A 13782-nucleotide genomic window follows, 5' to 3' on the forward strand; every position below is an offset into this window, starting at 1 on the left:
CAGCAAATACACACCGATGTGCTCAGGGACAATGGGACATTCATGTTGGCAACTCCAGATAGTTCGAAGGAAAAAAAAGTGTATTGTTTTCCCTAAGTTTGAGAGTCTTTAAATCATTTCTGAAATAAAAGATGATGTAAATTGAAAATCATACTGTGTTCCCAGGGGAAATCAGCTAGAATGAACATAATACTCATCCAAGTAAAATATGGACTTACAAGAGAGAAAGAAAACCAGGTTAGCATGACAACATTCAACACCATAATCAAAAGAACCATATCTACAATATGCAAGGAAAGAAAATGTAAGCCAAGCATATTTATATCCAGCAGACCTCTGCTTCAAGTGTAAAGGCTCAAGTAGTTTTAAACATGCAAGAAGACAGCGCTGGACACTTAACAAGCGCAGAGACGACAGTAAGAGGCAGCTGCTATCCACAGGGAAGATAGGAGATGATTAGGACCTTAGACCCGGGAGAAAGAGCCCCAGCATCGCTGCTTGGCTCGTGAGGGAAAGCATCACTTTGCCGTGAACATCAAGGCGGGTTTCACAGAAGTAGTGACGGTTGAGATGTGGTTTTTTTGAACAATGAGTCAAGTTAACTAGGCTGTCTATTTAACTCGTAGCACTGATACAGTCACATTTTAACAGGCCTGGTCATTTAGAAAGAATTGCAGGGCCTGCCACCTCAACACCACATTAAAGTGTAAGTGATTATGTCAGAACACGAATGCTTTGTGGGCAAAGTAAAACTAGCAGGATTGGAAGCCATCCTTTCCTACTTATGCTATGTTGGCTAAAGACAGACTATCTGATGGAGTAGTTTCTCCGACCAGAACAGCACACACTTATCCCGTAAACAGTGTACAAATTTGGTGTCACCATCCTCTCTGGGGAATGTAATCAGAATCCTCATAAAGGGATCCCTGGGTGGCACAGCGGTTTGGCGCCTGCCTTTGGCCCAGGGCGCGATCCTGGAGACCCGGGATCGAATCCCACATCGGGCTCCCGGTGCATGGAGCCTGCTTCTCCCTCTGCCTATGTCTCTGCCTCTCTCTCTCTGTGACCATCATTAAAAAAATAAAAAAAAGAATCCTCATAAAGGGATCAACTTCGGTAACTTTGGTACTTCACATTATTGCTGGAGTAGGGCAGTATCATACTGATTCACCAAGAAGTCTTTGGATCACCTCTGGACACAAGGTGTCCTCTTTCCTATTTTTTTTAAAGTGCTATCCCTATTTTTTACAACCTAAGAGTGCATTTTTTCTAAAGCTGGAAAAAAGTTCTTTGGACACGAAAAGGGAAGTGAGTGGTGGTGAGGACAAAACAGGAAGGACTCTGGAGGAGCAGAGACAAACGCAGCAACAAGAATTTTCTGGTATGCCGAACTTATTTTGGGGTCTGTGGACAGATTGGGAGTGCGCAGATTGATGCAGTAATACGGAAAAGGCGCCTGGGGACTCTAGTCCGGTAAGGCAACAGGGGTGTGGCTTCCAAGCAGCTGGGAGGGCAAATACCCACAGATGTACTCAGAAGTACATTGACTTCATTAAACAACAGAAGTACAGAAAAGAACAGCTTAGCCTTAGCCAAGCGAAGAACAGGGAACATCAGAAATTCAGCCAGAGAAGCAGAGAAGAGGCAGTAAAACAAGAATAAGCTGATGATTTTAATTAAAAAAAAAAAACCCTAGTTCCAATGAACAGTTCTTACACCAAGTCCTCTCAAATGAATCTGCCGACTCACAGACCTGAAAGCCGGGTAGGGCATCCATGGGGCTCAACATCACAGCCCTGGAGAGTGGACTAGTTTAAGATTCTCAACCCCATGGTGCTTGTGTGCCAAAGACTTCATTAAGACAGAAAATTTTAAAGGCTGCAGCTACAAATGGCAACTATATTTGTCCTCTGCCTTGACAGGAGATCCAAAGTGCAGAGCAGATGAAAAAGTGGAAAGACAGGCTTGAGAAAAAGTACTATTCCACAGAAATTCAAGATGACTACCAGCCTGTCACTCAACAAGAATTTCGAGAGTAAGTAACTTCCAACCAGGGCACTGTGGGCTATCATGATATGGGGGGACTGGGGACACAAGCTACAGTACTTTCCTGAAACTAGACCTTTTGGAGATGCCACCCCTTTTTCTCATTTTTACCCAGCTTTTTGTTTTTAAATATTTTTTTATTTACTTGAGAAAGAGCATGACCAAGAGGAGGGGCAGAGGGAGAAGCAGGCTCCCCGCTGAGCCGGGAGCCCAATGCAGGACTTGATCCCAGGACCCTGGGATCATGACCTGAGCCAAAGGCAGACACACAACTGACCACGCCACCCAGGTGCCCTTTTTACACAACTTTGAAATTGAACAGAAAGCACAACTCTACTTGTTTAGATCTAAGGTGAGAGTGAAACCAATTGTTTTTATCCTTTTATCTCCAAAGAGGACTGCTATTTATATTGGATATGAATGGCAGAAACTCTTCTCCAGTTTTAGAATAGAAGATCCATACTTGGCCACACTAGGCCATGTTTTAGAAACTCCCAAGTACTTCACGGTAGGTACTAACAACCTGCTGACTCTTTACGCACAAACGTATGTTACTCATTCTCTGTTACTCATCCTCTAGACTCTTTTTATATGCCGTGGAGCTGGAGAAGGAATTACACTATGTCAGTTTAAAACTAAACCGAGTGATGCGAAAGCTTTCAGCTCTACAATCTTGAGACAAGGGCATGTGAGAACATATGGTATGATCACTGAGCATTTCTTTTTTTTTTTTTTTTTTTTTTTCACTGAGCATTTCTAACAAAGATTTCTCCTTGTACTGAATTATTTGGTAAACATGTGCCCATTATAGATACACTGTAAAAACACTACACCTATCTATCATCAAACTATTTTCAGAGCCAATGATAATCCCAAGAGATTTCCAAATATTAAGTGCCCTTGAATGGGACCTCCTGTTCGATCCGTGCGTATTACAGCAAGCATCCAGAGTACACACACTGTAACACATAAAGGATTTTATGAGATTTATTAAATTCTAGCAATGTGAAGATAAAGTACAAAATAATGCTGCTTATGGTTTGTGGGGAAGATCTCTAATAGGTCACTAAGTAGATAAAAACAGTTTTCTTAATGTTACCTAAAATATAGAAATGTTGGTGCTTTTATCATGTACCATACGTTGTAACTTCTTCTAGGATAAATTAATAAATCCTTAGGATTCTGGAAAACCATTATATAATATGGACCCCAAATAAAATAATCTCATCTCCATTCTTCCCAATTTGAGGTCACCTAGAAAAAGTTAAAATGTAGAAGAACAAACTTCCCAATTTCCTACAGAAATTTCACTAATACTGGAATACACACTGGAAATTCATCTAGAAAGCTTCTAAAGTAACACATTTAAGGTTTCCTAAAAGTGTTTCTTCAACTACTCTAAAAGCAAAATATACTTTAAAAAACAAAGAACAAGGTAGGAGTATCAGGGCTAAGAGAAGTCAACTTAATGTAGGAGAAGTATGAATAAGGGCACCCTGCTTGGGTGGTTGGAAAAATGTGTGAAGTAACTCTTCTAATTTCTTTAGTAGGTTCCTTCCATAAGCCCCCTTAAAAGAGCCATATGTTCTCTTGGCCCAAACAACAACATGAGACCATAACACTCAACTTCTACGTTGGTGCTCAATCAATTTTAAATCTATCCACCTCAGTCAGGGCAACCTTTTCTCTTAGAAATAGTACCTCAAGTTTGCTTATTAGGATAGTTCAAAAAAAAAAAAAAAAAAAAAAAAAAAGGATAGTTCACTTGCAGTAAGAAGTGCTGACGGTTCTCTCTGCATCTTCCCCCTAGATTTCCACAAAGCTATCAACAAACAGCGTGGCCTTTCCTTGTCTTACCAATCCTCAGAGCTGCTGCCAGCCAAGAGACTTAGTCACACTCTTGTCCCCCAACATGGTCCCTGGTTGAGGTAACTCAAACAAAGCCTAAGAACATTAAGGGAAGGAAACACTTAAGGTCTCCATTTTCTTTAACTTCTAATGAAAACAAAACAAAAAACATTTACAATGACTTAGAACACTCAAGTTCTTTTATTACAAAAGTCTATACAATGAAGTGCCAGACACAGCAATGCAATTATATTGGTGGCCATATATATCTATATATTATTTGTATATAGATATACAGCTTCTACTTGTACCAAAGTAAAACTATCACAACTGCCTAATTCTACCACCTACTGCTCCACTATGACACACAATACTGTCACGCAGCAGGTACGTGCCACCATGCCACTTTTGACTATTCTACTCGCAGCCAAACATTAACAGTGAATAACCAATACCATGAAGCAGCTGTTAATTCTAAAATGAAACCAATCAGGCCACTGACTTATAAAAATATGGTACTCATATAGATTTAGCATTATAAAGAAGGAATATATTATTTAAAACATTTAAATAGTGCATATGGACATTTTTGCATGTGGTATATAAAACATTCATATAAAACAATATACAGTGCACATTAAATCAGATGTTTGGATATACTCCTGTCTGGAGACTGAAAGAAATTAAATGTACACTGCATGCTGGATTCAAATCAAAGTGATAATTTCTTTTGGCATTTTCAATTCATTTTTCTAGGTATACATTATGAATAATCTAGCTGTTATCAAAAGGAAATCACACGGAAAGGGCTGGATTTAGTGCTTTATTCCCGAACTACATGTTCACCACGAATGAACATTCCTTCCCCCCCAAAAAAGGCATTGCACACACAAGTGAAATGTGAAATACTAGAAACACTACTTATTCTCGAGCTACTTCATGTGCTTACTATGTAATAGTGCCAGAAGTATGAGGTTCATGCTTCCCTCACTTGATTAAAGTATGTTGCAGAAGTCCCATTTTTATATGGAACTGTTAGTATTATCTAGTTAAGAAAACCATGCATGAGTCAATGCATGCAAAACATGGGCACAAAGTGAGACACTCATCAATCCAAAAAAGCACCAGGAAAAAAATTAACACTTAGATTAAGCCTAACCAGAATACACTGTTATGAACTATATTCTTAGCCCAAAAAAAGTCACCGATCTGTGAAAATGATTAGCAGAATACCAGAAGAGTACCTGAAGAAAAGCCATGCAAAGCTAAAGAAAAAAAGATAAGCTTAGAGTATATGACAAGGGGCATACCACTACGCATCTCTGAACACCACTACACAACTGCTTTAAACAGCATGTGACTGAGCAAAGTGTTCCTGTTAAGAGGATGTTTTATGGATTTTGCTGATTAAAAGAGGAAAAAAAAAATGATGCAACCCCCTGAAGGTACATGTAAAAATGCAGTGGTATAGCCCTTGTTAAGAAAAGATTTAATTCAGGCATAATGATTCTTTTTGCCAACTTAGACCCATCTGACTGAACACACAAAGCTGAGCACCATCAGTGTTCCTACAGACACATGGCTATTTTCTCACATTTTCTGGAGGTGGATGGGGGAAAAAATACAGGATCTGATTCAGACAAAGCACATCATCACCAGCTAATAAACAGTAACTGAGGAAACAGTAACTTATGTCCCATAGGCAGCATGTGATATGATTCAGTTCTGTGTTGATGTGTGGTGTGTGTTTTCACTATACTAAAACAAGGTCACTTTTTGGTCTACCCTCTGTTATCTTCATCCAGGAGCTGTGTGACCAGTGAATTGGAAAATTTTGCTAACATACGACCTGTGAGAAAGTGTCACTTTGGAAATCAAACAGAAATGTGTTCCACAGTAGGACTTGAAATTTCAGTTGATTTTGGTTTTCTAAGAAAACATAGGACATAGTTGCATTTGTGCACATTTATATGCTTTTCTTTCAAATTTTCAGTCATTCTGTAAGAAAAAGGCAACCGAAGAATTCAATGTGAAGATGTTCCTCTGAATTTCCTTCAGTAATTAAAAAAATAATAAAAATAAAGTTGATGATAACAAAAAGCTTGTATCTCCAAAGTTCTTGAAGTTGAAAGAATAAAGTACTAGTCTTTTGCTAACAGGATGTATCTGTAGTACAAAACAATGAAGAAAACTGGATGTTTGCTAAAGGTGTGGAGAGGACAGTCTGTGGTTAATATGGAACACCACGCTCCCTAAAGAGGGTCTACTTACCCTCCCATTTTTCTCTAGTGGCACCACAACCAAGTACAAAATGATACTCCCGGAGTGCCTGACAAAATGAACTCAAGTACCAGCCAAGTACACACGATGATAGCTTCAGGGAATACAACTGATTTTTATGATGTTTTCAAAGAGCATACTTTATATGGATTTTGAAGAATCTTGTTTGCTGATAAGAACTTCAAGAAGCCTAAGTTTGGCTTTAATTTTCTTGTACTCCCTATACTCTTCAAGCACTGGAACACGATCCTCTTTCTGGGCATTCCTAGGGAAGAAAATAAAATCTGTAATATTCTAGAGATCATCTGAAAAATAAAGTTCCAGAAGCTGTCCTAATATGAGACACAATGTTATCAAATATAAACTCCAGTAAAAAATTCCTCTGCAAGAAAAAAGATTACTGGACTAATTCCCCCCATCTCCAAGAAACATTCCTAAAAAACTTCTATTTCTGACGAATTTCTCTGCTGACAGATTAAATAATGCTATATTTTTATCAATGATCATTGCAAAGAACTAGGAAGTAATTAAATATCTTATTAAGATATGCACTGCTAAGCTCAGTCAGGTCTATGAGTGTATGTCAAGCGCCAGAGGTTACAGTCATTTCATACATTTACCAAACTGTGGCTTCAATGAAGTGACATGTAAAACATCTTACCCACAGAAAAAAGTAGTTTCCTCACTTTGTATTAATGACCCAATGCATTTCAGTTTAATCTCTAGGTAAAGCATCAAACCATCCTGAGTATAATTATAAGCAAAGTTTTCTTCCATTCAGACAAAAAAAATAAGAAGATACTTGAAAAATGCATTCTTACACTGAGGGTTTTGTTTGTTTGTTTGTTTTTTTAAGATTTTATTTATTTATTTGAGAGCAAGAGAGAGAGACATGAGCAGGCGGGAAGAGTAGGGAGAGGGTGAAGCAGACTTCTCGCTGAGCAGGGAGCCTGATGTGAGGCTCAATCCCAAGACCCTGGGATCATGACCTGAGCTAAAGGCTGGCACTTAACCAACTGTACCACCCAGGCACCCACACTGAGATTTTTTTTTTAAACCATTTTTGCCAACTACACAGAAGTTTCAAAGTAAACACATTTTGGAATTTGTAATGTAGCTACTGGCTTGGTAAGACCGCCCAGTTACAAACATGGAAAAACTTTTCTGAGGCCTGAGACAACACTCATTTCTGGCCACCATCTGATTTAGATGTACTTTCCTTAAAAAAAAAAAAAAAAAAAAAAAAAAAAAGGAATATTTTTCTTACTTTTCAAAGAGTTCCACTGGGTCAGCTGTGCCCAATTAGATAAAAGCACATGCCATATTGTATTCTAGAAGCCACACTGCTGACTGGCACCCTGTTACATATCTTAGAAATGGGGAACCTGGAATGGCCCAATAGGTAGCCTAACCAGCGATGGTCTTAGTATAAGATCCACACTAGGTGACAATACCAATCATGTTAAGGGACCTTTCCTAAAAAGGAAAAATAGGGGCACCTGGGTGGCTCAGTCAGTTGAGTGTCTGACTCTTCATTTTGGCTCATGTTGTGATTCTCAGGGTTCTGAGAATGCTCATCTGGGAGTCTGCTTGCGATTCTCTCTCCCTCCCTTCTCTCCCCTCCCTCTCTCTAAAATAAATAAATAAATCTTTAAAAAGAAGGAAAAACAAAAATAAAAGGAAAACATCTTATTTCACAAACATTTCCAAAAGGGTGAGAATGTAGAATTCAAAAACACAACATAACTGCCACTCAACCAAGCCTAGAACAACTCTGAAATACTGTATCAGATGTTTACTCTGATTTTTTCTTGCAGTTAATAGCAGGCCTTCAAAGTAAGAAGGTATGTTTTATACTTTTATTTTCAATGGTAACATCCTTACATGCACCATTTATTTCTATTCCTATACATTCTTTTAATTTAGCATATAGGCACTTATAAGTTTAAGGAGAAAGGACTCAGTTTTGTGATGTTCAACAAACCTTCCATTCTGTTGATAAAATGCTTCTTCAAATTCCCGTAATGTTTTACGTAGTTTCTTTTTTTCAGCTCTGGCTTTCCAAAGTTGTTCCAGTAATTCAGGCCTAAAATTTTAATAGGAAGAAAACATTACTAAAAGAGCACTATGGTTCTTAGCAGAGGTCCAAACCCTGGCTGCAAACTAGTCAGCTGGGGAGCATTTAGAGTATCACCCATGCCTAAGCTACAGCCCAGACCAACTAAAAGGGAATAGCTCCAGGTAGGGTTCTGCATCAGTATTTAAAGAAAAATTAAAGTGAAACCAAGGCTCCTATGGAAAATAATATGGACGTTGCTCAAAAAATTGAAAACAGAAGTACCATATGATCCAGTAATTCCACTACTATTTACCCAAAGAAAACACAAACATTAATTCAAAAAGGTATCTGTACCCCTATGTTTATTAGGTCATTATTTAAATAGCAAAGATATGGAAGTAATCCAAATGTCCATCAACAGATGAATGGATAGGGACGCCTGCGTGGCTCAATGGTTTAGCGCCTGCCTTCCACCCAGGGCATGATCCTGGAGTCCAGGATTGAGTCCCACATCGGGCTCCCTACATGGAGCCTGCTTCTCCCTCTGCCTGTGTCTCTGTATCTCTCTGTGTGTGTCTCTCATGAATAAACAAAATCTTAAAAAAAAAAATAGATGAATAAAGAAGGTATGGTATGTGTGCATGTGCACACAAACACACACACATACCACTCACACTATGGAATATTACTTGGCCATAACAAAAGAATGAAATCCTGCCATTTGCAACAACATGGATGAACCTAGAGGGTATAATGCTAAATGAATTAAGTCATAGAAAGAAAAACAAATACCCTATGATTTCATTTATATGTGGAATCCAAAAAATAAAACAACCATATAACAACAGTATCACTAATATCGAGAACAAACTAGGTAGCTGTGAGGGAGAGAGCTGGGTGGGGAGCTAAGTAAAAAGGTAAAGGAGATTAGGAGGCACAAACTTCCAGTTATAAAATAACAGGTCACAGAAACAAAAAGTACAGCACCAGGATGTAGTCAATAATACTGTAGTAACATTGTATGGTGACTACACTTATTGTGGTGAGCACTGAGTAATATATAAAATTGCTGAATCACACACTGTATATCTGAAACTAATATAACATTTTATGCTAATTATACTTTAATATAAAAAAGGCGAAGCAAGGGTTGAAAATCACCATCACACACCGTTAACAGGGAAAGAGGCTGGCAGAGAACAAACCTAACTTTCAGCTAGTTTCAGCACTGTGTTATGAAACAAATGTAGGATTTTAGTTTAATTTTTAAAACACACTAATGTTTGATAAAGAAAATGTGAATGACAACATGTATTTGTAAATCACACCCTTTAAGGGTGTATCTCTCTCTCTCTTTTTTTTTAATATTTTATTTAGTTATTCATGAGAGACACAGGCAGAGGGAGAAGCAGGCTCCATGCAGGGAGCCTGATATGGGACTCGATCCCAGGACCCCAGGATCACGCCTTGGACCAAATGCAGAGGTTCAACTGCTGAGCCCCCAAGGTGCCCCAAGAAGGGTGTATCTCTTGAGCATTACATTAATTCCCTCCAAGTGCCTGATTATATAACACTGAATTTCTTGCCATGTAAATTTCATTATACAAATAGATTAAAAAAAATCACAAACCAGCACACATACATAGAAGCTGCTCGAGTACTTGACAATCGGAGATCCAGAGCCAGTTTTTCTGGATTTTCTTCAACATCAGATTCAGAGTTTTCCAATGAAGATTGTGCCTGTACAGCAGTTTTCAAGATATCAGTTAGCTCAGAGGACAGGGTAACACCATCTTCTTCTTCTTCCTAAAAAGATATCAAACAAATCATCAAACAGGCCACGACTCTCAACTTTTTAAGGAAGATACGAGAGAAAGATTTCTCTTAAGGATTACCTTGATTTCTTCAAAAAAATGGGCAGTTTCTCCTTCTATGATTGGTTGTAGCATCTGACCCCTTCGCTTAGTAGATGGAGATCCCTGTAACATTAAACGTGGTTTATACTTTAAATATCTAAATCAGGGATGCCTGGGTGGCTCAGCGGTTTTTGCGCCTGCCTTCGGCACAGGGCATAATACTGGAAGTCCCGGGATCGAGTCCCACATCAGGCGCTCTGCATGGAGTCTGCTTCTCCCTCTGCCTCTGCCTCTCTCTCTGTCTCTCATGAATAAATAAAATCTTTAAATAATAATAAATATCTAAATCATTCAAAGAAAGCTTCATTCACTATGGAACAGATACTAAACTTTATTTTCAAAATCTTAATCATACAATTTAAAATTTTTCAGCAATTCCTTACTAAATTCATTTTTGCTTATGTTTAATTGTTGTGTACCCACACAAATGCTAATTGATCATTTATGTCTGGATAATCTAAAATGGCTCATTCAATAAGTAAAAAATAAAGTATTACATGTAATTTTATTCAGAGCATTTTCCTTTTTAACAAGAGCTGTCAACTTTTTTGGTCTAGGACACCTTTTAAACTCCTTTTTAAAAATTAACAGCTTCAGGGAGCCCCAGTGGCTCAGTGGTTTAGTGCTACCTTCAGCCGGAGGTGTGATCCTGGAGACCCAGGATAGAGTCCCACGTCAGGCTCCGCCCATGGAGCCTGCTTCTCCCTCTGCCTGTGTCTCTGCCTCTCTCTCCTTCTGTGTCTCTCATAAATAAATAAAATCTTAAAAAAAAAAAAAAAAAAGTAACAGCTTCATTGAGATATAATCCACATAACATAAAATTCACTCCTTTAAAGTGTACAATTTAGTGGTTTTTAGTATATTCAAAGTTGTGCTACTACCACCTCTAATTCTAGAATAGCTCAACACCCCCAAATGAAACTCTGTACTTATTTAGCTATTAACTAATTTGCCCTCTCTCCCTACCTACCCTACTTTCTCTCTATGGGCTGGCCTATTCTAGGTTGAATTTCACATAAATAAACCCTACAATATGTGGTCTTTTGTATTTCATTTCTCTCACTTGGCATGTTTTTAAGGTTTACTCATATTGTAGCATAGATCAGTACTTTCATTCCTTTTTCATGGCTAATATTCCATTATATGGATATACCACATTTTGTTTATCCATCAGCTGCTGCACATTTGGATTTCTTCTACATTTTAACCATTATAAATGATGTTATGAACATTTGTGTACAAGTTTTTGTGTAGACGTGTTTTCAATTCTTTCAGGCATATACCTAGGAGAACTGCTAAGTCAGATGGTAACCCTATGTTTAACCCTTTGAGGTACTGACAAACTATTTATCAAAGTGGCTGTACCATTTTCCATTCATCAGCAGTGTGTCATGTAAGCATTCCAATTTCTCCACATCCTGTCAAACTGTTGTCTTTTCGCATTAAAGCTATACTAGTGGGTATAAAGTGGCATCTGAATGTGGTTTTTATCTGCATTTCCTAGTAACTAATGATGTTGATCATCTTTTCACATGCTTAATGGCAATTTACTTATCTTCTCTAGAGAAATGTCTATTCAAGTCCTTTACCCAATTTTTTTAAAGATATATTTAAAAAAAATTAAAATCAAATGAGAGAGCTTGAGTGAGCAAGTGGTGGGAGGGGCAGAGGGAGAGAGAATCCTGAAGCAGAATCCCTGCTAGGCAGAGCCTGAAATGGGGCTTGACTCCAGGACCCTGAGATCATGGCCTGAGCTGAAATCAGTAGCTGCTTAAAAGACTGAGCCACCCAAGGTGCCCCTCCCCAATTTTTAATTGATTTATTCATCTTTTTATTACAGAACTATAAGAATTCTTTATATAGTCTAGATACCAATCCCTTATCAGATACATGATTTGCACACATTTTCTCCCATTCTGGGGGTTGTCTTTTCACTTTCTAAAATGTACTTTGAGGGATACCTGGGTGGCTCAGTGCTTGAGCATCTGCCTTTGGTTCAGGTCGTGATCCAGGGGTCCTGGAATAGAGTCCCACATGGGGTTCCACGTGGGGCATCCCAAGGGGAACCTGCTTCTCCCTCTGCCTGTGTCTCTACCTCTCTGTGTCTCTCAAGAATAAATAAATAGGGCAGCCCGAGTGGCTCAGCGGTTTAGCACCGCCTTCGGCCCAGGGCCTGATCCTGGAGACCCGGAATCGAGTCCCACATCAGGATCCCTGCATGGAGCCTGCTTCTCTTTCTGCCTGTGTCTCTGCCTCTCTCTCTCTGTCTCTCATGAATAAATAATAATAATAATAATAACAATAATAATAATAATAATAAACAAAATCTTTAAAAATAAATACATAAATAAAATGTCCTTTGGGACACCTGCGTGGCTCAGCGGTTGAGCACCTGCCTTCAGCCCAGGGTGTGATCCTGGAGACCTGGGATCAAGTCCCACAACAGGCTCCCTGCATGGAGGCTGATTCTCTCTCTGCCTGTGTCTCAGCCTCTCTCATGAATAAGTAATTAAAAAAAATGTTCTTGATGCACAAAACTTTTTAATTTTAATGAGGTCCTATTTATTTAATTAATTTAATTAATTAATTAAATAAATAAATTAAATAAATTAAAGGTCCTATTTATTTAATGAGGTCAGTGTTTTTAGTGTCATATCCAAGAAAACACTGCCTAATTCAAGGTCACAAAGATTTATTCTTCTATTTCCTATGAGTTTTAGTTCTTACATTTAAGTCAATGAACCATTCTGAGTTAAACTGTGTCATATAAGGATCTACATTTATCTTTTTTTGCATATGAATGCCCAATTGTCCCAGTACCATTTGTTGATAAACTGTTCTTTCCTATGCAACTGTCTTGGCTTAACTTTTATACTTCAAATTTCTCTGTATGATAGTCATATTTAGGAGTCCATAAGATCTAGCAATACTTGCTATTCCTTCAGTTTAAAAACAAACTTGTGGAGTTCTAAAATGGTTTTCATAAAGAAATTCAAAGGCTAATTGAATTTGAATTATGAATATGTCAATGATACACAAAAAAGCTTTGTAATCAAGGGTCAAAACTGTATGAAACTGTCTTATGTGCAAAGAACATAACCTATACAGGATTTCTTGTTCAAAATAATTGATTATATATAGTGTTGGGATGACCAACTCAAAAACAGCCATTTAAAAAGAATCTGTTTCTGAGGGTTAAAAAATGCTCAGAAGGCCAACATGAACCTTCTAATAATGAGTAGTCAGGTAGTCAAAGCCTGAAAGAAATGCCCATGCAAGTGACTATCGATTTAAAAATGACCTTGCATGCCTAAGCAAACCATATCTCCACTGAATTAATTCCTACAAGATGATTCAGAATGGGCTACATGCTGTTTTCTATTTAAGCCTAAGAGAAATCTAGAGCCATACTATCTATTGGTTAATTTGGAGACAGCACTTAATCTGCACATAAGTATTTGAGTTTTACTTTTTCTCTAAAAATATACACAATTGTAAATACGCATTAATACTTTTTCATTTAAAAAGATGAACTTGAAAAAAAAGGAATTTATTAGACTGTGTAATTAAGTCAATATCATCATAAGAGCCATCACAAAACTGGTATGTTTTCAAACACAATAATTTAATTTG

General features: G+C 37.9%; 2 protein-coding genes across 25 annotated transcripts in view; one reads left to right on the top strand and one right to left on the bottom strand.

Annotated features, from left to right (window-relative positions):
- The window catches only part of PKD2L2 (polycystin 2 like 2, transient receptor potential cation channel), a 34173-nt gene extending 28179 nt beyond the window's left edge, over window positions 1–5994 (top strand). For 4 of the 9 annotated variants that reach the window (XM_077911792.1, XM_077911797.1, XM_077911794.1 and 1 more), the window contains 2 exons: window positions 1923–2035; window positions 5700–5994. In XM_077911792.1, coding sequence (XP_077767918.1) covers window positions 1923–2035; window positions 5700–5844 — 258 coding nt within the window. In that variant the 3' untranslated portion in view covers window positions 5845–5994. Of the gene's footprint in view, window positions 1–1922; window positions 2036–2626; window positions 2748–3856; window positions 3975–5699 lie in introns of all 9 variants that reach the window. The other 5 variants (XR_013387721.1, XR_013387722.1, XM_077911793.1 and 2 more) reach the window with 3 other exon arrangements.
- Window positions 4077–13782, bottom strand: part of FAM13B (family with sequence similarity 13 member B) — an 86525-nt gene continuing 76819 nt past the window's right edge. For all 16 annotated transcript variants that reach the window (XM_077911775.1, XM_077911777.1, XM_077911779.1 and 13 more), the window contains 4 exons: window positions 10129–10212; window positions 9876–10039; window positions 8159–8260; window positions 4077–6439 (listed from right to left, as the gene is read on the bottom strand). In XM_077911775.1, the coding sequence (XP_077767901.1) occupies window positions 6316–6439; window positions 8159–8260; window positions 9876–10039; window positions 10129–10212 (474 nt within the window). In that variant the 3' untranslated portion in view covers window positions 4077–6315. The remainder of the gene's footprint in view (window positions 6440–8158; window positions 8261–9875; window positions 10040–10128; window positions 10213–13782) is intronic.

The sequence above is a fragment of the Canis aureus genome, chromosome 10 (assembly GCF_053574225.1).
Source record: "Canis aureus isolate CA01 chromosome 10, VMU_Caureus_v.1.0, whole genome shotgun sequence".
In the NCBI taxonomy this organism is placed as follows: domain Eukaryota; kingdom Metazoa; phylum Chordata; class Mammalia; order Carnivora; family Canidae; genus Canis; species Canis aureus.